This window comes from Pantherophis guttatus, chromosome 2 (genome assembly GCF_059756535.1).
Source record: "Pantherophis guttatus breed Tessera chromosome 2, ASM5975653v1, whole genome shotgun sequence".
NCBI classification, from domain to species: Eukaryota; Metazoa; Chordata; class Lepidosauria; order Squamata; family Colubridae; genus Pantherophis; species Pantherophis guttatus.
The window spans coordinates 108,262,710-108,284,498 of NC_142064.1; the positions used below are offsets into that span (position 1 = coordinate 108,262,710).

The 21,789-nt window shown below is 46.3% G+C and overlaps 1 protein-coding gene across 1 annotated transcript in view; it reads left to right on the top strand.

Moving 5' to 3' along the window:
* The window catches only part of MFAP5 (microfibril associated protein 5), a 119,115-nt gene extending 105,092 nt beyond the window's left edge, over positions 1 to 14,023 (top strand). The window contains exons 7-8 of the mRNA XM_087888447.1: positions 5,160 to 5,211; positions 13,587 to 14,023. Coding sequence (XP_087744573.1) covers positions 5,160 to 5,211; positions 13,587 to 13,604 — 70 coding nt within the window. The 3' untranslated portion in view covers positions 13,605 to 14,023. The remainder of the gene's footprint in view (positions 1 to 5,159; positions 5,212 to 13,586) is intronic.
* The last annotated feature ends 7,766 nt before the right edge of the window (positions 14,024 to 21,789 follow it).

Below are 21,789 nucleotides of genomic sequence, written 5' to 3' on the forward strand. Positions count from 1 at the left end.
GTTCTAACATGGCATTGGTTCTCTCACAAGCCTCATTTGTCTGGGGGTAGTGAGCAGAGCTTAACCCCTGGGCGGAGCCTATTAACCCTAAAAACTCCTTCCAAAAGTTGGAGGTAAATTGCACACCCCTGTCTGAGATTATACGTTTTGGAGCCCCATGTAATCGATAAACATGTTGAATAAACAATTTTGCAAGGGTTTTAGCTGAAGGGATTTTAGAACAAGGGATAAAATGCACTTGTTTGGAAAACAAATCCGTTACTGCCCAAATGACTGTGCACCCCCCACTCTCTGACAGGTCTACAATAAAATCCATGGATATCTCTTTCCAAGGAGCATTTGGCCTTGCCACACTCTGAAGTAAACCAGGTGGCTTCCCCGGAGGTCTCTTAGCTGAGGCACACACCGGACAGCTAGCTACATATGCCTCTATGTCCTTTTTGAGTCCAGGCCACCAGAATTGTCTTTTAATGAGATGTAGAGTTTTAACAAATCCAAAGTGCCCCCCATCTTGGCGTCATGAGTGTGCTGCAACACAGCTACTCTTAAACTGGCCGGAACATACAATTTGGCCCCAATCCAAATTGGGGATCTAAAGACTGACGAGTGGTTTCAAACCCGCTCGAATGAATCTACACTCCATGATGGACTATCATGGAGTGTAGATTCATTCGAGCGGGTTTGAAACCACTCGTCAGTCTTTAGAGCTTCTTGTAGTTTCTGAAGCAAATCACCTGAGAGGGCTGGATCAGCCCTTGTCTGTGCTCTGGTAGTTACTGGCACTGCTAGTTGTGTCACAAGTATGATAGGCCGAACCACTTCCTCCTTGGTACTGTTGTATTGAGGCAATCTGGAAAGTGCATCCGCCATGAAGTTCTTTCCACCAGGAAGGTAGCGTAAAGTGAAATTAAAACGGTTGAAGTGTTGAGCCCAGCGAGCTTGCTTTGGTGACAGCTTACGCGGTGTTTTCAAAGCCTCCAAGTTTTTATGGTCAGTCCAAACTTCAAAAGGATGCTTAGCTCCTTCAAGAAATTGTCTCCACATTAACAATGCCCATCGCACTGCAAAAGCTTCCTTCTCCCATATGGTCCATCTCCTTTCGGTCTCTGACAATTTGCGGGACGTATAGGCACAGGGTTGTAATTTCCCTTCTGCATTCTTCTGCAGAAGTACTGCTCCTACTGCTACGTCGCTTGCGTCAGCCTCTACTACAAAAGGCTCTTCCATGTCTGGATGTTTGAGGACTGGTTCAGCAGCAAACAACCGTTTCAACTTTTCGAATGCCACCTGACAGTCCATAGTCCATTCAAGGGCTCGTGAGGGCTTTGGTTTTACTTCACCTTTTGTTTTCAGAAGATTTGTTATTGGCAGCGCAATTTTGGTGAACGAGGGGATAAACTGTCTATAGAAGTTAGTAAATCCGAGGAAACTTTGTAGTTGTTTGCGGGTGCGTGGCGCGGCCCATTCCAATACTGCCCAGAACTTTTCCAGGGTCCATCTCTATTCCCTCATGCGATATGCGATATCCAAGATAGTCAATTTTGCTTTGGTGGAACTCGCATTTAAAGAGCTTGGCATATAGTTCAGCAGCCCTGAGTTTTTTCAGGACAGTTTGCACCAACTTCACATGGTCGTCCATGCTCTCAGAGTAGATAAGAATGTCATCCAAGTAAACCAGCACCCCCTTATACAGGTGCTCATGCAGTACTTCGTTAATCAATTGCATGAACACAGCAGGGGCTCCTTGTAGTCCAAAAGGGAGCACTCGAAACTGGAAACATCCCAGTGGGCAGTTAAACGCAGTTTTCCATTCATCCCCCTCCTTAATTCTCACTCTGTAGTATGCCTCTTGTAAGTCCAGTTTGGTGAAAATTTTCCCCTTTCCTAAATGTGCTAGCATGTCCTTCATGAGCGGTAGGGGGTAAATGTTTTCCATGCAAATAGCGTTGAGATTCCTATAATCAACTACCAAACGAAAGGAGCGATCTTTCTTTTCTCGGAATATTACAGGTGCCACCACCCTTGGTCTGGCTGGTTGGATAAAACCCCGTTCTAGGTTTTTATCAATGAAGTTTCGCAATTCCTAGTTCTCAAGGGGTCATGGGGTAGATCTTTGGCTTAGGAGCTTCACCCCGGGGAGTATTTCAATGGTACAGTCTGTAGCTCTGTGGGGGGGTAGCACATCCGAGGCCTTTTCACTAAAAACTTCTCGGAGATCCCAATACTCCTTTGGAATCTTTTCCTCCCCTTCGATGTGGCCTATTGCCACTTTCGCCCTTTCATGTTCTACTTCGTCCTCCAGGGGGGGTTCTTCCCTCTCTAGTCTCGGTTTTCTGGTGCGAATGCACAAAACCCCCGTTTTCCAGTTAACCCGTGGGTTCCATCTACGGAGCCAGGGCAGTCCAAGTATGAGGGGTCGTTCCATGCCAGGGGCCACAATAAACCTGAGAGTCTCTACGTGACCCCCCAATTGCATTTCAATGAGTTCAGTCACAAAGCTGGCTGGGCCCCCTCCTGCAATTGATCCGTCCAACTGACAGAACGCAATGGGCCTTTTTAATGTTTTTAGCCTCAAGCCCATTTTCTCCACCACTTTTGGGCTGATTATGCACCTGGTGCACCCAGAGTCTAATAGGGCTAACATCTGCACATGTGCCCCTGTGGATGGCACCCTTATTTCTATGGGGATGAGCATGGGGCCCTCAGTGTGACTCACCAGATCATCGGAGTCGGAGTCGGAGTCTGTCCCGCTGTCGTCCGCAGTGGTCGGAGTTCCCAACTCACCCTGGTTTCGGGGAGCGAACTCAACGACTTCTCCTTTCAGGGAGGTTTGGCGAGCTTTTGTGGGTGCTTTGTCAGCCTTCTTTGGTCCCGAGCCAGTAGATTTTGGCACTAGCTTGGAGAAACATTCGGCAGCCCAATGGCCTTCCTTTCCACATTTGAAATACGTGAAGGGCTTCGCTTTTGGTTTGAATTCCACTCTCTCCACGCCCGTCTTTGGCGCTCCTTTGCGGTAGAAGGGGGATGACGGGTCCCCTGCACGGCCCCCTTGGAGTCAGCTTTGGGCCAGCTCAATTTCCACATCCTCAGCTACTACGTACCAACTCTGCAAGTCTTCGGGGACCCCCCCGTGCTCTACAGTCTTTGTATATGCCTTCATTCAGTCAGTCCTTGTAACTCTCCAGTAGGGCCGCTTCTGACCACCTTGTCATGTAGGGTGCCAGTTTGCGAAATTCTTGGGTGTATTCTGCCACCGATCTCCGGCCTTGCTGGATACCCTTCATTCTGAGTCTCGCTTTCCACTCAGCTAGGTGGTCTTCAAACCGCCTCCTAAGAGCCCCCATGAACAGGTTGTAATTCCTCAGCAAGGGAGAGTTATTATTGTGGAGGACCACCATCCATTCAGCTGCTACTCCCTCTAAGACATTCATGACGCATCTCACTTGTGCTGCATCTGATAAGTAATCCTCCCCCCCAGTCCTGCATGTGGTTCCATACTTGGGTCAAGAAAAGCCCCAAGGTCTTTGGGTTCCCATCATATTTTCCGGTTAGGGGAGGGAATTTTTGGTTTTTTACACCTGCGGGGTGGGGCCTGCAAGGCTGGGGGTCCCTGGGCTGCTGCATCCCTCGCTTGAGCTCCAGAAACCTGAGATGTTTCTTCCCCAGCTTCCTCTTCCTCTCCCCCACAGGCTGTCTCTTCTGGATCCAGTCTGGGGTGGTCTCCTCCCTTCCCCACAGGGAATACATAAGACTCACGGTTTTTCCGGCTTTCCTCAGCATCGCGGAGGAGTTGCATCGCCTGAGCAATCATGAGGCTCTCCTTTTGCTCTTGCTGCCACACTGCATCTCCCTTACAAGGTCTGGAGCTGGTTATTCCTTGGGGGGTCCTCCCCAGGTCCGGCAACCTTCCTACTCCCCTCGACCATCTAGCTTCCTCTGGCTCCTCTCTCAGCCGAATTTTTTCCATCCATTCTGCAGCTTCCTTCTCCACTTGAAGTGAATTTATAGTAGAGCCAGCAGCTCCCATCTGGTCTCCTTCACTCTCTTGGTCAGACATATCTTGGGTTCAGCCCCCTCGGTGTTTATCCGGGATGGCTGGAGATGAGATTCTGCTTAATGTCAGATGTGCTTCCTTCAAAGTCCAGGAAAGAATGACCCAAACTCCATTGTTTATAGAGAAAGGTACTTTTACTAGAAGATGAAGTGAACGCAACCAAAGGAAAGCAGAATCTAAGGCAATACGCGCGAAAATTGCATATAGAAAGCATCCCCTCCCACCGTCCACCATAAATCATCCAATCCAAAGGTCTCCCAAGGGTCAGGTGGAAGCACATGTCTGGCAGCATCATCAATCAGGAATGCCACGACCGTTGGCCCAATGGCAGCTTCAAAGATACAGTCCGGTGGCTTAACTATCGGTTTCGTTTTCCTCCAACACGCTTCCCCCCCCATGCTACCTATCTCTCCCCCTCCCGTTACTATGGCAGCTAAAGCAGCAAAGGCGGAGGCTGACATAAACACTGCGGGGGGCCCTTGTAACCCAACTTTGAATTGGTAGCATCCAAGGGTGGGATGTTAAATGCCATTTTCCACTCATCCCCCTCCTTAATTCTGATATGGTAGTAAGCCATATCAGCTTTGAAATTTTTTTCCTTTTAGAGAGGTGTGCTAGCATACCTTTCATAAGGGGGAGGGGGTACATGTTCTCCACACTGATTGCATTTAAATTTCTAAAATCAACACAGAGATGTTTTGAGCCATCTTTTTTTTCTCTAAATAATACTGGGGCTGTGATTTTTGGTTGGGCTGGTTTGATGAAACTCCTTGCCAGGTTTTTCTCAATAAATGCTCTCAGTTCTTCCAGCTCCCTTGGGGACATGCTGTACATCTTGGCTTTAGGGGATTTAGCACCAGGTAAGATTTCTATTGCACAGTCAGTGGCACGGTGGTGGTGGGGATCTCATCCGAGGCTTTTTCACTAAAAACATCAGCCAAATCCTTGTATTCTATGGGTATGCCCTCATTTATGACAAGGCATGGCTGTTTCTCGGTGTTCTGCCCCCTCAGTTTCTTTATGTGGATTCTCGGCAAAAGTCACATGCATCTGAAATTTTATGATGCCCTGTTTCCAATTAATTTTGGGGTTCCATTTTTTTCAGCCATGCAAGGCCCAAGACTAATGGCCATTCCATGCCAGGTGCCATTATAAATGTAAGTATTTCCTCGTGGCTCCCGATGCCTATTTGTAGAGGTTCGGTGGCAAAAGAAGCTGTCTCCCCTGCTATTGACCCATCTAGTTGGCAGAAAACAATGAGGTTTTTCGGCTTTCTTACGTTAATCCCCACTTTCCCTACTAGGGTTGGGTTGATCAAGCAGCAGGTGGACCCCGAGTCCACTAAAGTGGAGATATTTATCTCCCTGTCCCAGTTTGGGATAAATAATCTTAAGGGGAGGGTTTAATTGGTTTGCTTACCAGTGGTTCATCATCTGGATCACTTCCAAAGAGTGTGATTCCTTCTGCTGAGATGCCTGAGTTTCCTCCCCAAAGAGGGTGTGTGTGGAAAATCTACAATCTCCCTCCTCCTCCTTCCTGCTCTGGCAAGGCTTTGCAAGGTTCCCCTCCCCCAGCGGGTGTTCTGGTTTCTGGGTGGGTGTTTGAGAATGACACTCTGCAGTTCGGTGCCCCTCCTTTCCACACTTGAAACAGGCTGAGGATTTTGGAGAAAATGCAGTTTGTGGTTTGAGGGGCTCTTGCTTCCATTGGGGTGGGGATTTCTTCCACACTCTCCCCACTCAGTATTGATTTCTGGCTATATCGATTTCAGCTTCTCACCTACTCATGTAGGTGATTCGGTGCACCTCGGACCACACAAGCAGTTCTCCCCTCCCAGACATTCAAACAGCTCCCCCCTCCCCCCATTACAATGGCAGCCGAGCAAGCAAGCAATGAAAAAGCGGAGGCTGACATTCGGCCCTCCTGCAGAAGAGACATTATTCCTACAAGAAAACCAGAATAAGGGAAAATAGATAATTACAGAACCAGGAACATGACTATAGCACCAAGATTAAGATTTATCAGGATTTTTGGAACAAAATAATTGCAGCTGTTTTGGAGCCTGAACATCTCACTTATTTACCCATTCAGCCTGAGCTAACAGGAAATGTTTCCAAGCCACCAAGTACTGCATCTTACCGCAATGTTTCCTGGAATCCAATATTTCTTTGACTTCAAAATGCTGTTCCCCTTCAATGAGTACGGGGACAGGAGGAGGTTCTTGGTCTGGACCCAAAGGGGATGAACCCTCTGGTTTCAGCAGCCTGACATGAAACATCGGATGAATCCTTCAGGTTTTGGGCAACTCTAATTGCACCCTAACTGGGTTAACTATGCAGACGATAGGAAAAGGACCCACATATTTGGGGCCAAGTTTTTTTGACTTTTGGGTAGTTTGCAAGTACTTGATGGAAAGGAAAACCTTATCTCCTACTTTATAATCCCAACCCTGAAGTCTTTTCTTATCAACTTGGACTTTATGAGCTTGGTGAGCCTCATCCAGGGCCTTACGTGTTACTGACCAAGTACCACGTAGCTGTTCAATCCATTCAGCCAAAGAAGGTATCTGTGGGTTCTCCTGAGGTAACTCCGGGATGGGCACAAAATCTTGGCCGGAGGCTACCTTAAAGGGGGTAAACCCAGTACTGCTATGTATAGAGTTATTATAGGCGACCTCTGCAAATGGCAGCAAGTCTGCCCAGTTATCTTGCTGATAGTTTATGTAACATCTAAGGTATTGTTCTAACACTGAGTTAGTTCTCTCATAAGCCCATTGGTCTGAGGGTGGTGGGTAGAGCTTAACCCCTGGGTGGAGCCTAACAACTCCAGGAACTCTTTCCAAAAGTGGGAGGTGAACTGGACCCCTCTGTCCGAAATTATTCACTCTGGAGCCCCATGTAATCTGTACACATGTTGGACAAACAACTTTGCAAGAGTTCTAGCCGAAGGGATCTTGGGACATGGGATAAAATGCACTTGTTTAGAAAACAAATCAGTAACCACCCAAATGACTGTATTCCCTCCACTTTTGGGCAATTCAACAATAAAATCCATAGAGATTTCCTTCCATGGGGCTCCCAGCCTGGCAACACTTTGAAGCAGCCCAGGTGGTTTCCCAGGAGGCCTCTTTGCTGAAGCACATATGGGGCAGCTCGCCATGTATGCTTCTATGTCTTTCTTCAGCGCTGGCCACCAGAATTGTTGTTTAACTAAGTGTAATGTCTTCACGAAACCAAAATGGTTGACACAGCCCATCCTTGAAATAGCTCACCAGAATGTCCTCTGGCCAGTTCAAATGACACATGAGGTCCCAAACCGTCATCACAGGGCCATCATGAAATGGTTGAAGTCCCACAGTTCTGGTGCATTGGTGTTATACAGGGTCATCATCCATCTGGCAGCAGGTCTCTCCAGGGCTAGGGTAACGACTCACACTCGGGATCTTTGGGTTTGGAAATCATGCCCGTACTCTTGCATGTAGGTGAGCACGTGTGCCACAAAGAATCCTAATTGTTGTGGATCCCCTTCGAACTTCACCCCAAGGCTGCTTTCAGCACTCCTTGGCTGTCATTCTGGCTCCCCTCGGATGTGAGTTTTTCCAAGGTTTCCATCACCAATTGGGTTATATGCTCTTCAGACGATACTCCCTCAGCAGTGCTTCGGTTAGTTTCCCCTGGTCAGCAAGGGCTTCTAGCTCCAGTTTCCACCTCGGTTTTCTGTTACCGCAGCTGAGGGTGACTCCTCGAGTTCTCTCATCCCAGCTATCTTTCTTCCCGATGCCAATTGACCAGCGGGGCTTTTCAGGATCCTCCAGGATTACCTCATCCTCTCCAATGGGGTATACGAAGCAAGCATCCGGCTGGGTGATGGTTGATGTCTCCCCCCAGCATTCAGCTTCTCACTGTTCCCTGCTTTGTTCGGACATGGTTTGCAAGATCCCCTCAGTACAGCGAAAATTGCTTCTCTGGGTTGACCATTTTGCAGACGTTGCTTTCTGTAAGGATTGCCTCTTCCTCTAACATAAGAAAGTAAAGACTCTTGAAATAGAGTATTTCAAAAGGAACCTTTTATTAAGCAGAAGTGACAGTAATGGATTCAAAGTAACGTCTGAATACCCTTAGGCAAGAGAAGTAGGATTAAAGCAGTAGAGACCCCTCCGTTTAGCCAGAATGCAGATTTTAGCCAATACACAAGTGTGAAGATGTTTTCTTTATCAGCTGCCCTGAGAACTGGATAAGTATGCATTCCCATTGCTATCCTCCGTTATCCTTTAAAGTGAAACAACCCACATGGCCATCATAAACATTCCTCAAATGTAAGGAGATCTCAGGGCGCTTCGGCACCAGGATATAGGATGTAAAATATATATTGACACAGGCAATGCTAATAAATTGAATCCAGCCCCCCCCTTCTCCCAATTGAATGGCAGTATCACTCTTAGAGATCTGACACACTGTACCACATCTCTCAAAAATCCTGGTACACCAAGGAACTATCAGAGGATTGGAAAAGAGCTGATGTGGTTCTGATCTTCAAAAAAGGGGGAAAAAACAGACCTAGGAAACAAATCAGCCTAACATCAATACTCAGGAAGATACTGGAAAAGATAATAAAAAAACAGATCTGCCAACATCTAGTAACGAGTAAAATAATAACTAGCAGCCAGCACGGGTTTGTTAAAAACAGATCATGCCAATCAAAACCAATTTAGTTATTTCATTCTTCAACATAGTGACTAAATTAATATACCAGCAAAATACTGTGGACATAATATACTTAGACTTCAGCAAGGCATTTGACAAAGTAGACCACAACCTACTTCTTCATAAGCTAGAAAAAAGTGGAATAGATAGTATCACCACCAGATGGATTCGTAACTGGCTTACAAGCTGTACTCAATGAGTAGTTCTTAATGGATCTATGTCTACATGGAAGTAAGTAAGCAGTGGGGTACCACAAGGTTCCGTCTTAGGCCCAGTACTCTTCATAAATGACTTAGATGAGGGAATAGAAGGTGAACTTAGATGATACTAAGCTGGCAGGAATAGCTAACACCCTAGAAGATAGGCTCAAGATCCAAATGGATCTTGACAGACTTGAACACTGGGCCCTATCTAACAAAATGAAATTCAATGTAGAGAAAAGTAAAGTGTTAAACTTAGGCAAGAAAAACCGAAAGTACATATATAGACTGGGTGAAACCAGGCTTAATAGCAGTAACTATGAGAGAGATTGTTATGTATATAGTTCTGGCGGGAAGTTTAAATGTTAATTGGTCAATTGTGATTGGTCAGATCCCTGACTGGCAGGGTATATAAAGGGAGTTGTGTTACTGTAACTTTTGCTGAAGTCTCACACTACATTAAAGAGCTGTTGTCACACACTACCTTGTTTCTGCCTCCTCAATCGCCCAACATAACATTGGCGACAAAGGTGGGATTGAGGCAACGAGAAGCAAGCCGAGAAAGAGCTGACAACAACAGATTCAGCCAGGCGGACGAGCCCCGTACAGAGCAGGACTACCATGATGTCTGCGTTTGTACAGCCAATGCCTTTTGACCCAGCCAGAGAGAAGTGGGGGTCGTGCATTACTCGGTTCTAGTGCTTCCTGGAGGCCAGCGATCTGCAGGGACTCTCTGACAACAGGAAGTGAGCGCTATTCCTGAGCCACTGTGGACCGGAGGTTTTTGACATGGCTGAGTCACTATTGGAACCACCTCCGGTCCAGACAGTATTGTGGCAGGCCTTGCAAGCTTCGCTGAAGGCCCTCTACACCCCGGACCCTCCAAATTTGTCCAGAGGTACGAGTTCCAACAACGGCTGCAGCGAGAAGGTGAACCGATCAGCGCTTACATGGCTGCCCTGCACAAGGCAGCGATGCACTGTGAGTACCGAGACCTCGATGATGCGCTCCTAGAGCAACTAATCTGCAGCGTGAGAGATATTCACCTACAGAGAAGACTGCTCGCCAGGTCCAATCTAATGCTCCACATCGCTCTCGACGAAGCGAGAGCACACAAATCCTCCACCAAGGCTGCAGAGACCCTGCAACGAGCAGCACAATTGCAAGCAACACCCAGGTCGACACCGGTACACCGTGAAGCAACCCTGACTGACAGTGAGGAAGAGTCTGATGAAGACGTCTTCCAAACAGAAAGGCACAGAAGCAAGCAGAAAGAGCATCAAGAGAACTATGCGAGCTGTGGAAGGTTCCACCTCCGACAAACCTGCAAGTTCAAGGAGGCCATTTGCAAATGCTGTGAAAAGAAGGGACTAACTAAGGTCACAGGAATTTCTCCCCTCCCATCTCATCTCCTAGGGAATAATCTCTCCAGGGAATTAACTGGGTGAAGTGTCAAACGGTCTTTTGCCAGATGCTCCCCCTTCTTCTCTATGTCAGCCCTGAACGAAATGCAGCTTGAGGGGCTGACAGGACATTTGGCAAGGGTCTGCCAGGCGAGTCTACCATCCAACCACAAGCAAAGAAGCGGAAACAGCCAATCAGAGTTGGTGCGGCACAGAAGGACCAACAAAGATGGCGACCCGAGAAAAGGCGCAAGTTTCAAAAATCACGAGACCTGCAGCACCAGGGTAGGCCAAGCCAGGGCAACCATCGAAAAGAAGGTCCACACCATGGTGGGAATAGAGGGGAGTCCATGTGAAATGGAGATAGACACTGGGTCATCCCTATCCATCATGTCCTGGGTGACCCTGAAGGCAGCAATACCCAGCTTGAAAAAGGGTCAAGTACAGCCCCAGCGGATACGGCTTCGGGACTACCAAGGAAACCGCATCCCCGTGGAAGGAGTGGGCATGTTCCAGGTCGAGTATGGAGAGCACCGGAAGAAGCTACCCCTCACCATGGTCAGTGAACGCCTACCGAGCCTCCTGGGTCTGGACTGGTTTAAGGCCCTTGGCATGGGATTCATGGGAGTCCACAGTGCAAGTGGCGAGCCAACCAGGAGCCGCAGCAGCCTGACGAATGACCTGATGCAAGAGTTCCAGGATGTGTTCGACAACCGGCTGGGCAAGTACATGGGGACCCCTATCTCTTTTAATCTTGACCCCAATGTAGCCCCAATTCGACTGAAGGCTAGACCAGTGCCCTTCGCACTAAAGCCTAAGATAGACTTGGAACTGGACAAACTAATTAAACAAGGGGTGCTAGTTCCAGTAGACCACGCCAAATGGGAGACCCCTATCGTGACACCCATCAAACCTGACGGATCTGTGCGCATCTGCACCGATTACAAATGCATGATCAATAAGGCTCTCCAATAGAGCACTTATCCTGTTCCAATCGTGCACCATTTACTCCATTCACAGGGTTCTGGCAAGATCTTCGCAAAACTCGATCTTGCGCAGGTGTACCAGCAACTGCTGGGAGAGGGTGCTACCACGGAGGCACAGACTATAGTAACTCACAGAGGTGCCTTCAAATGCACTAGGCTGCAATTCGGAGTCAGCATAGGCCCCGGCTTATTCCAAAGTACGATGGAGTGGCTGCTACAAGGACTTCCAGGGGTAGTCCCCTATTTTGACAATGTCCTTATCAGTGCCACAGACAAGAAACAGCTAGGGGATCGGATAAGACTAGTGTTAGACAAATTCAGGAGTGTTGGCCTCTGGGTCAAGCGAAACAAATGCAAGATAGCAGTACCCTCTGTCGAGTTTCTGGGGTACCGGGTGGATGGAATGGGCACTCACCCCACCAAAAGCAAGATAAGGGCTATCAAGAATGCGCCAACCCCCAAAAACAAGTCGGAGCTACAAGCCTTCCTTGGTCTCCTTAACTTCTACGCCATTTTCCTGTGGGACAAGGCAATGGTAGCTGAACCCCTACACCGACTACTGGCTAAAAATGCACCCTGTGTTTGGGGAAAAGACTGAGGCTGCCACCTTTGCCACCGTGAAAAAACTTTTGTCCGTGGACAGTTTTCTCATACAGCACAATGGAATGCTTCTGCTTGTACTAGTCTGCGACGCATCTCCTTTTGGAGTAGGGGCCGTTTTGAGCCACAGACTACCGAATGGACTAGAGGAGCCCATTGCTTACTATTCCTGCACCCTGTACAGCACTGAACGGAACTACAGCCAGCAGGACAGAGAGGCCCTTGGGAGTAAAGAAATTCCACGAATACCTGTTTGGGCAGAATTTCGAACTTGTCATGGACCACTGGCCACTTTTGGGCCTCCTGGCTGTGGATTGGCCACCCCCGCTGCCTTATCTCCATGAATGACTCATTGGACAATTTTCCTGGCCGCATATTCCTACTGCCTTGTCCTCTGACCCAGACTAAGTCTAGGGCATGCTGATGCCCTCAGCCGCTGCCCACTACCAGGCATCCTAGAAGATCCAACCCCAGGAGTACCAGTTCTACTCATTGATGCCTTGGACTCAGGGCCTCTCACTTCCACCGAAGTGGCGAGAGCCTCGGCTAGGGTCTCTGTTCTAAAGACTGTCATGAGTTGGGTCACGAGGGGGTGGCTGGGGAGGACTGAAGGCGGGGAATTCAAATTGTTTGTTTCCAAGCGGAATGAGCTGTCCATGCAAGGGGGGTGCCTACTGTGGGGAGATTGTGTTGTCGTACCCTTACACTTAAGGGACAAGGTTTTGTGCATTTTGCATGAAGGGCACCCTGGAATTGTGAGGATGAAAGGGCTAGCCAGGAGTTATGTGTGGTGGCCATGGATGGACCACGACATCACTTAGTGGGTGGGGAAGTGCCAGCCCTGCCAAGAGTCCAGACCAGATCCACCTACAGCACCAGTAAGGGAATGGGAACGACCCCAAGGTCCCTGGTCTAGGATCCACATAGACTTCACTGGCCCATTTCACGGTCAAACATTCCTAGTGATCGTCGATGCCTATTCCAAATGGCTCGAGATCATTCTAATACAGTCCACAACCTCCAAAGCACTAATCAAGGTGCTTCGGAAACTCTTCACCACCCATGATTTACCTGATACCCTTGTATCAGACAATGGGCCCCAATTTACCGCCACCCAATTTGAGGGATACCTAGCAGAGTTGGGGATCAGGCACGCACTTTCGGCACCTTTTCATCCGGCCAGTAATGGACTGGCCGGCCAAAGAACGGCCAAAGAGGCACTCTCACGGTTGGATGCTGGGGACTGGCAGGCCAGAGTAGACAAGTTTTTAGCTGTCCTGCACGCCACACCATGTATAGCCACAGGGCACAGCCCAGCTGAACTCCTAATGGGCAGAAAACTTTGGTGCATCCTGGACCAGTTACACCCCAACTATTCCCCGGATGGGTCCAAGGGGGGCAACAGAAAGCTAAGGGAATTCTGGATAGGGACACCAGTATTCGCCAGAAATTACGCGAATGGGCCCCTATGGGTAGCTGGGACTATTTCAGATATCACAGGTCCCAAGTCATACACAGTAGACATGGGAGACGGGAGGATATGGCGAAGGCACATTGATCAACTCCAGAAAAGGGTGGCCATTGAACCAGAACTCTAACCAGAAAATCCAAGCCCTAACTTCCAAACTTTCCCACAACAGGTTGCTCAAGCCCAATGAAATCGGGAGACTTATCTGGGGACTTCGGTGTCCAGCGCTGCCCCAGCGAGACACCTCTCCCAGCCGAGGGAATCAACGCCTCCGAAGTAATCCAGGAGGTTCCATTGGTGGAGCTGGGAGAAACAAAAGGTCCTTCCGACCAGCTCGACACCACGCCTCAGACTGAACTGCGCAGGTCAACTAGGTGTAGGAAACGCCCTGGTCACCTGCGTGATTTTATATGCAAACATGTAAATGTTGAGCCTAAGTGTTCTCTGGGAAGGGAGGGATGTTATGTATATAGTTTTGGCGGGAAGTTTAAATGTTAATTGGTCAATTGTGATTGGTCAGATCCCTGACCGGCAAGGTATATAAAGGGAGCTGTGTTACTGTAACTTTTGCTGAAGTCTCACACTACATTAAAGAGCTGTTGTCATGCACTACCTTGTTTCTGCCTCCTCAATCGCCCAACATAACAGGGATCTTGGAGTCTTAGTGGACAACTAGTTAAATAAAAAAGCCAATGCAATCCTAAACTGCATAAACAGAGAGATACAATCAAGATCAAGTGAGATATTAATACCACTCTATAAAGCCTTAGTAAGACCACACCTAGAATACTGCATCCAATTTTGGTCACCACATTATAAAAAAGATGTTGTGACTCTAGAAAAAGTGCAGAGAAGAGCAACCAGGATGATTAGGGGACTGGAGACTAAAACATATGAAGAACGGTTACAGGAAGTGGACATGGCTATAGTGAACAGAAGGCTTTGCCATGCAATCGCTGTTTCCCTTTTGAGGTCAAGCTTCTCATTTGCTGCTTCCAAGTGTGCTTGTTCTATCTTTAATTGCATGTCTTGCTCAGCAAAGGTGGCTCTCTTCTTGACCATTTAGCCTCTGCGCTGGCACTAGTGACTGCGCTGATGGCCATTGACTTGGTGGAATTAAAAACTTGCGATCTGCTCTTGCATGAGAATATTTGGCTGTGGGACATCTTAGCATGATTGCATAGAGATTGGTGGAAGCTAAGTGCAAGCTTCTATGCTGGCTGCAGTCTGCGTAGCCTGATGTGCTTGCTTTATTAGAAGCTTCTCTACCTGCGCTAGGCAATAGGAAGTGGCTGTAATAGTAGCTTGCAGGCTGTCTGCACACTGTAGCCCTTCCTGCTGGCCAACTCTCTTCCCACTGTATTAGCTGCAGTTTTACTATCCTGGTCCTGTAGCCTTCTGGCCATGTAGAAAGCTATCTAGGAAGATAACCTTTCTTGCCATTCAACAAAGGAGACAATATTTCACTATCTAATCTTTATTAAATGCTGCAAGATCAGTTAAAAATAAAAGAAAAAACAACAATAGCAAACAATTACAAACAATTACAAAATGAATAAACCCAATACAGGGTTTATACCCAGTGGTGAAATCCAAATTGTTTTACTACTGGTTCTGTGGGCGTGGCTTGGTAGGCATGGTGTGGTGTGGCTTGGTGGGCGTGGCTTGGTGGGCATGGCAGGGAACGAATACTGCAAAATTTCCATTCTCATCCCACTCCAGGGGAAGGATACTGCAAAATCCCCATTCCCTCCCCATTCCTGGGGGAAGGATATTGCAAAATTTCCATTCCCACCCCATTCTGGGGCCAGCCAGAGGTGGTATTTGCTGGTTCTCCGAACTGCTCAAAATTTCCACTACCAGTTCTCCAGAACCTGTCAGAACCTGCTGGATTTTTCACCCCTGACAACACTTAGTTGCTGAGCTCCATAAAGAAGGCCATGTGCTACTGGCTAATAACATGGCCTGCCCACTGACTAGGGTGGAACTCAATGCTCCTGGTTGGCTGCTTGCAGGCTTGTTCCAAAATACAGTTTTCCTTGCACCCACCAGGGCCCATACTCCTAAAGGTCCATAGTCTTGGACTCTCTAACCTGCAATGCAGTAGTGGGTTTCAAATCCCATCACTACCAGTTTGCTCGTGGGTGCATGCACGCTCGTGCATGCGTGTGACGCTTCTGCGCATGTGCAGAAGCATCTGGGCAGGTGGGCAGAGCCTCCCGCCGCTACCGGTAGCAACCCACCACTGCTGCGATGCTTGAAGATAGAATAAAATGGCACCCTGGAGAGTTGTGGATGGCTTCTCTGCACAGGGAATGGAGGCTGGAATCACCTCACTTCCTTTCTTCTTCCCATCGTTTGCAGCAAGAAGTGACAGGACAGCAAAAGGCTGGCAGTAGTAACAGAGAGAAATAGTTTTGTCTGCCACAGAGAGAAATAGTCTTGTCTACCAGAGCAGTGAGCTCTATTCTCTTCTTTGGTTAAAAGAATCAATTTAACTATATCTGCTTCTCTTTGCTATAGGGAATAATATATCAATTTTTTTGACCCTAAAGGGAGAAAATACTTTTTTTAGTTTTGATATTTTACTAATTTTAAAAAGTACTCAAGTATTACATATAAAGGAGAAAAAAGAAAACCCTTCATTTTAAACCCAGAACCCTAAACACAATACTACATTAAAGCTTTCATTCAATTATATATATATCACACCAATATAAGTTGAATTAATTCCATTTAACTCATTAAATTTGAATCTCTCCCCATTCTCCTCATAGAATGGACCTTTTTCTTCTCTTATTTTCAAGAGAAGAGAAGAGCCTGTAGTACAGTGGACTAAAGCACTGTTATTAACAGATTAACATCTGCTGCTTGCAATTACTACAAGTTCAAATCTCACCAGGCTCAAGGTTGACTCAGCCTTCCATCCTTTCAAAGGTAGGTGAAATGAGGACCCAGATTGTGGGGAAAATAAACTGACTTTGTATAAATATACAAAAGTATGAAGGCTATTGCTTAACGCATTGTAAGCCGCCCTGAGTCTCCGGAGAAGGGCGGCATATAAATTAAAGCCAAAAGAAAAGAAAAAAAATCTAGTCAATAGTATATTACAAACTTTGGAAATTATTCAGCATTATGTAAAAAAAAAAACAGAGGACATTCATTTACAAACTCATTTTATACATACAAAACTAACTTAAAGCTTTCTTTCAATACATATATCAAACTTTTAAAAATCCATCCTAACTAATTAAATTTATTAAAGTCATTAAATTTAAGCCACTCCCTCCAGCTTTTCTTCATAGAATAAAGTCTTTTTCTTCTCAGGAGGGTATATCAAGTCTCTTTTCTTCAAGAAGTTCTCAGCATTACTTATATCCATGAAAAAAATGTCCCACAGTTGTTCTGTTAGATGTTGTAAGTTAGCTTGAAGCAAATCTTCACAAATTAAAGTTTCCTTTATTAAAATGACTATCATATCTTTTTTTTCTCAAAGAATTCTCAACCTTTCCATGAAGAAAAAGTCCCAAACTTGACCTCTTGAGAATTGTGAATTTACTTGATATTCTTGTTTCAGTTGCACCGGGAGGGTTATACTCAAACCATCATCATAAAAAAAGCTGATGTCAGGTTTATATTCTGAAGGTACAGTTAGATTATTTGCATTGTCCAGCATTTGTAGAGTTGGCACAGAGGGTTGATAATTTTCTACACCTAATTGTGTCTCTTGTTCTTTTTAAATATCCTCTGTATAATTACAGGGTTGAGGCAGCACCTTACTGGCTGCGGGCTGCCCATTTAAGATGGGCGGTAGCTGCCCAATGAGGTACAATGACCTCTCCCACCTCTCCCAAAGTGGCCCCTGGCATCATGCTCTACACCAATTGAGCAAAGACTTATAACCTCTCCCACCTCTCCCAAAGTGGCCCCTGGCATCATGCTCTACACCAATTGAGCAAAGACTTATAACCTCTCCCACCTCTCCCAAAGTGGCCCCTGGCATCATGCTCTACACCAATTGAGCAAAGACTTATAACCGGTAACATACCACTTCCCATGTTGTGTCGCCACGGTCTGCTAACCTCACAGGGTGTGTGGGGTTTAGGGTCAAGCTGACAAGCAGATTGATAGCTTTGCACCATGCAACAAATATAAGAAAACTTTAGCCCTAAAGTTGGGCACTTGGAGTGTTCGGACAATGACCCCTGGTCTTTCAGACGACTTACAAGAAATAGATGACGTATGTAAGATAGCTGTCATAGACATGGAGCTGAGCAGACTGCAGATGGATATCGTTGCCCTTCAAGGCTGTCAGACTCAGAATCTCTTAAGGAGAGAAACTTCTCGTTCTTCTGTCAGGGAAAATCATCAAACAAGTCTAGGGAATATGGAGTTGACTTTGCAGTAAGAAACACCCTGCTAGGACTTATTGTTCCACCTGCTGCAGGGAGTGAAAGAATTCTGTCCATGCAGTTCCACTCATCAGCAGGGCTGGCTACTCTTATCAGTGCATATGCACCGACACTATCATCTTCAGCAGAATTCAAAGATAAATTTTACGACAATCTGGCTGTTACTATCAAGAAAATCCCTGAGAAAGAACCACTGTTTATTCTGGGTGATTTCAATGCCAGAGTTGGAGCAGATCAAACTGATCTGTTTAGGTCAGTTCAGTGTCGGGAAGATGAACAAAAATGGCCAATGCCTGTTGGAGTTTCACTGCTACTATGGTGTCTGTGTTAGCAATACATACTTTAAAACAAAGCCTCAACACGGAGTCTCTTAGAGACATCCAAGATCAAAGCATTGGCATCAGCTCAATTTACTAGACACTCCAACCTCCCCAATATTACAATCACATGCAGCTATCAGGGCACTGATTATGATACAGACCACTCCTTGGTGTGCAGCAGAATAAAACTGCAAACAAAGAGAGTGCATCACTCAAAGAAGGAAGGAAGACCATGAATTGACATCAATAAGACCCACAATCAGAGCAAAGTGGAGGAATTTGCACAAGCACTCAAGGAAACTTTCCCAGGCCCCGCTGAAGCAAATGCAACTGAATGATGAGAATATTTCAAGAATGCTGTTTATAACACGACCTTGTTGGTATATGGCAAGGAGACCAGAAAGACAGCAGATTGGTTTGAAGCCCATTCAGAGATGCTGATGCCAGCCATAGAGGAAAAAAGGAGAGCTCTAATTGCATATAAAGCCTGTTCCAGTGAGTGCAACCTACAGATTCTGTGAGTTGCTTGTAGCAAAATCCAACAGATTGCTAGGAGATGTGCTAACGACTGTTGGTTGCAGCTTTGCTTTTGGATCCAGACAGCAGCTGACACAGGCAACATCAAGGGGATGTGTGATGGCATCAAGCAGGCCTTCGGTCCAATACAGAAGAAATCTGCCCTTCTGAAGTATGCTACAGGTGAGGTTATCCAGGACTGAACACAGCAGACAGCACGCTGGGTGCAACATTACTCTGAGCTATAGTCCAGAGAAAATGTGGTAACTGAAGAAGCATTAAATAACATTGAGTGCCTGCCTGTCTTGGAGGAGCTTGATAGTGAGCCAACTTTAGATGAACTAAATGTGGCCCTGGATTCCCTTGCCTTTGGCAAGGCACCCAAGAAAGATAACATCCCTGCCAAAGTTCTGCAGTGTTGCAAAGAGAACATCTCCACTGAACTGCATGAAATCTTCTGTCTTTGTTGGAGGGAGGGTGGAGTACCACAGGACATGAAGGACGCAAATATCATCACACTGTATAAGAACAAAGGCAACAGGGGTGACTGTAACAACTACTGCGGCATCTCTTTTCTTAGTGTCATAGGGAAGCTGCTTTCCCGTGTCGTACTGAAGAGGCTCCAGGTGCTTGCAGAGAGAGTCTATCCAGAATCACAGTGTGGATTTGGAGCCAAAAGGTCCACTACTGACATGGTATTTTCCCTTAGACAGCTGCAGGAGAAATGCAGGGAACAAAGACAGCCACTTTTCATAGCCTTCCTAGATCTTACAAAGGCTTTTGACTTGGTTAGTAGGGACGGCCTTTATAAAATTCTCTCCAAGATTGGATGTCCACCTCAGCTCCTTAACATCATTACCTAGATCATGAGGAAATGAAAGGCATTGTGGTTTTTGATGGCTTAGCATCAGATTCCTTTGACATTTGAAGTGAAGTGAAGTAGGGCTGTGTCCTTGCACCAAATTTATTTGGGATCTTTTTTGTTGCAGTTCCAAAGGGTGAAACATGGAACTGCAACAGAGGGTATCTATCTCCGGACTAGGTCAGATGGAAAACTCTTTAATCTTTCTAGATTGAGAGCAAAGTCTAAAGTCCATCTGAAATGCTTACAAGATTTCCTCTTCACTGACGATGCTGCCGTTACTGCTCACACTGCCGAAGACCTTCAACAACTTATGGACTGTTTTAGCAAGGCCTGCACTTTGGGCTAATAATCAGCCTGAAAAAGAAACAAGTCATGGGTCAAGACGTGGATTTATCTCTTTGTATTACAATCTCTGCACAAGAACTGGAGGTCGTCCATGACTTTGTGTACCTCAGTTCAACCATATCCGATACTCTCTCTTTAGATACTGAGCTGAATAAACATATTGGTAAAGTGGCCACCACATTCTCGAGACTTACAAAGAAAGTATGGCTTAATAAGAAGCTTGTGGAACATACAAAGATCCAGGTCTACAGAGCCTGTGTCCTGAGCACACTCTTGTACTGCAGCGAGTCTTGGACCCTTTATCAGAGGTGGGTTTCAGCAGGTCTGACCAATTCTGGAGAACCGGTAGTGGACGTTTTCAGTAGTTTGGAGAAGCGGTAGTAAAAATTCTGATTGGCCCTGCCCCCATCTATTCTCTGCCTCCCGAGTCCCAGCTGATCGGGAGGAAATGGGGATTTTGCAGTATCCTTCCCCTGGAGTGGGGAGGGAATGAAGATTTTACAGTATCCTTCCCATGCCACACTCACCAAGCCATGCCCACCAAGCCATCCTGCCCACCAAGCCACACCCACAGAACCGGTAGTAAAAATTTTTGAAACTCACCACTGCCCTTTATGCATGGCAGGAGAGAAAGTTGAACACCTTTCATATGCGCTGTCTCTGACGTATTCTTGGCATTACCTGACAAGCCAAATAGCGCAGTCTTGGAACATGCTGGAATTTATAGCATGTATACACTATTGAAACAGCGACGTTTGTGCTGGCTTGGGCATGTCATGAGAATGGTTGATGGTCAGATTCTGAAAGATCTCCTGTATGGAGAATTAGTGCAGGAAAAGTGCCTTAGAGGGAGACCACAGCTGCGATATAAGGATATTTGCAAGAGGGATTTAAAGGCCTTGGGAATGGACACTAATGACTGGGAAACCTTGACCTCTGATCATTCAGCTTGGAGGCTAAAGACACAGCATGGCCTTCTCCAATTCGAAGAGATACTTATTCGGCAGGCTGAGGTAAAGAGGCAGTCCTGGAACCAGTGAAATCTGGGGACTGGGCAGGGGACAGAATATATCTGCCCTCAGTGTGGAAGGGATTGCCACTCTTGAATTGGCCTTTTAGTCACACCAGATGCTGTTTTAGGATCTCTTTCCAGAGCATGATACCATAGTCTTTTGAGACTGAAGGTTGCCAATGAAATGTATAATTACTATTTTTTAATAGTTTTACAAAAAGAGCAATTTTCTGTATTGATTGTTCAAATATTTCTTTTTTTTTATTGAAAAGTTTTATAGGAAATACAAACATTTTCTCCCCCCCCCCTTCCCCCCTCAACCCCTCCCACCCCCCTGCCTCCCACCCCCCTTTCCCTCCTTCCCCCCCACCCTCCTCCCTAGACTTCCCAGAACAAGCACAGGGTATAGCATTCACAAACATAAAGCTAAAATATGCTAACAAATTATTGCATTCATATTCTCCCTAAGTCTTTAACTCCTTATAACTAAAAAAACTATAAACATGAACTACTTAAAATATTTCATTCATAAGCTATATGAATCTTCTTGTTCGGATACTTTTTTTTTTTTATTGCAAAAGTTTTACAATTACATTTTCACCCCACTTTCCCCCCCCAACCCACCCCTCCCTCCCCACCCTAACCCCCCCAAACCCCCCTAACCCTCCCCCTCTGACTTCCACAGAATATAATCCCATCAAAATCCCCCCCCTTTTTTTATAAAAACTTGAACCCCTCAAGCCCCCTATATTTTTTTTCTCTCTTCACAATTCATACATTTCTATTTCTATATAACTTTCAATGAAAAACAATTTGATACTTCCTAACTTGGTATTTTTTTTGCACATAATCTATCCATTTTTTCCATTCCCATTCATAAGTCTCTTGTGAGCGATCTTTTAAAT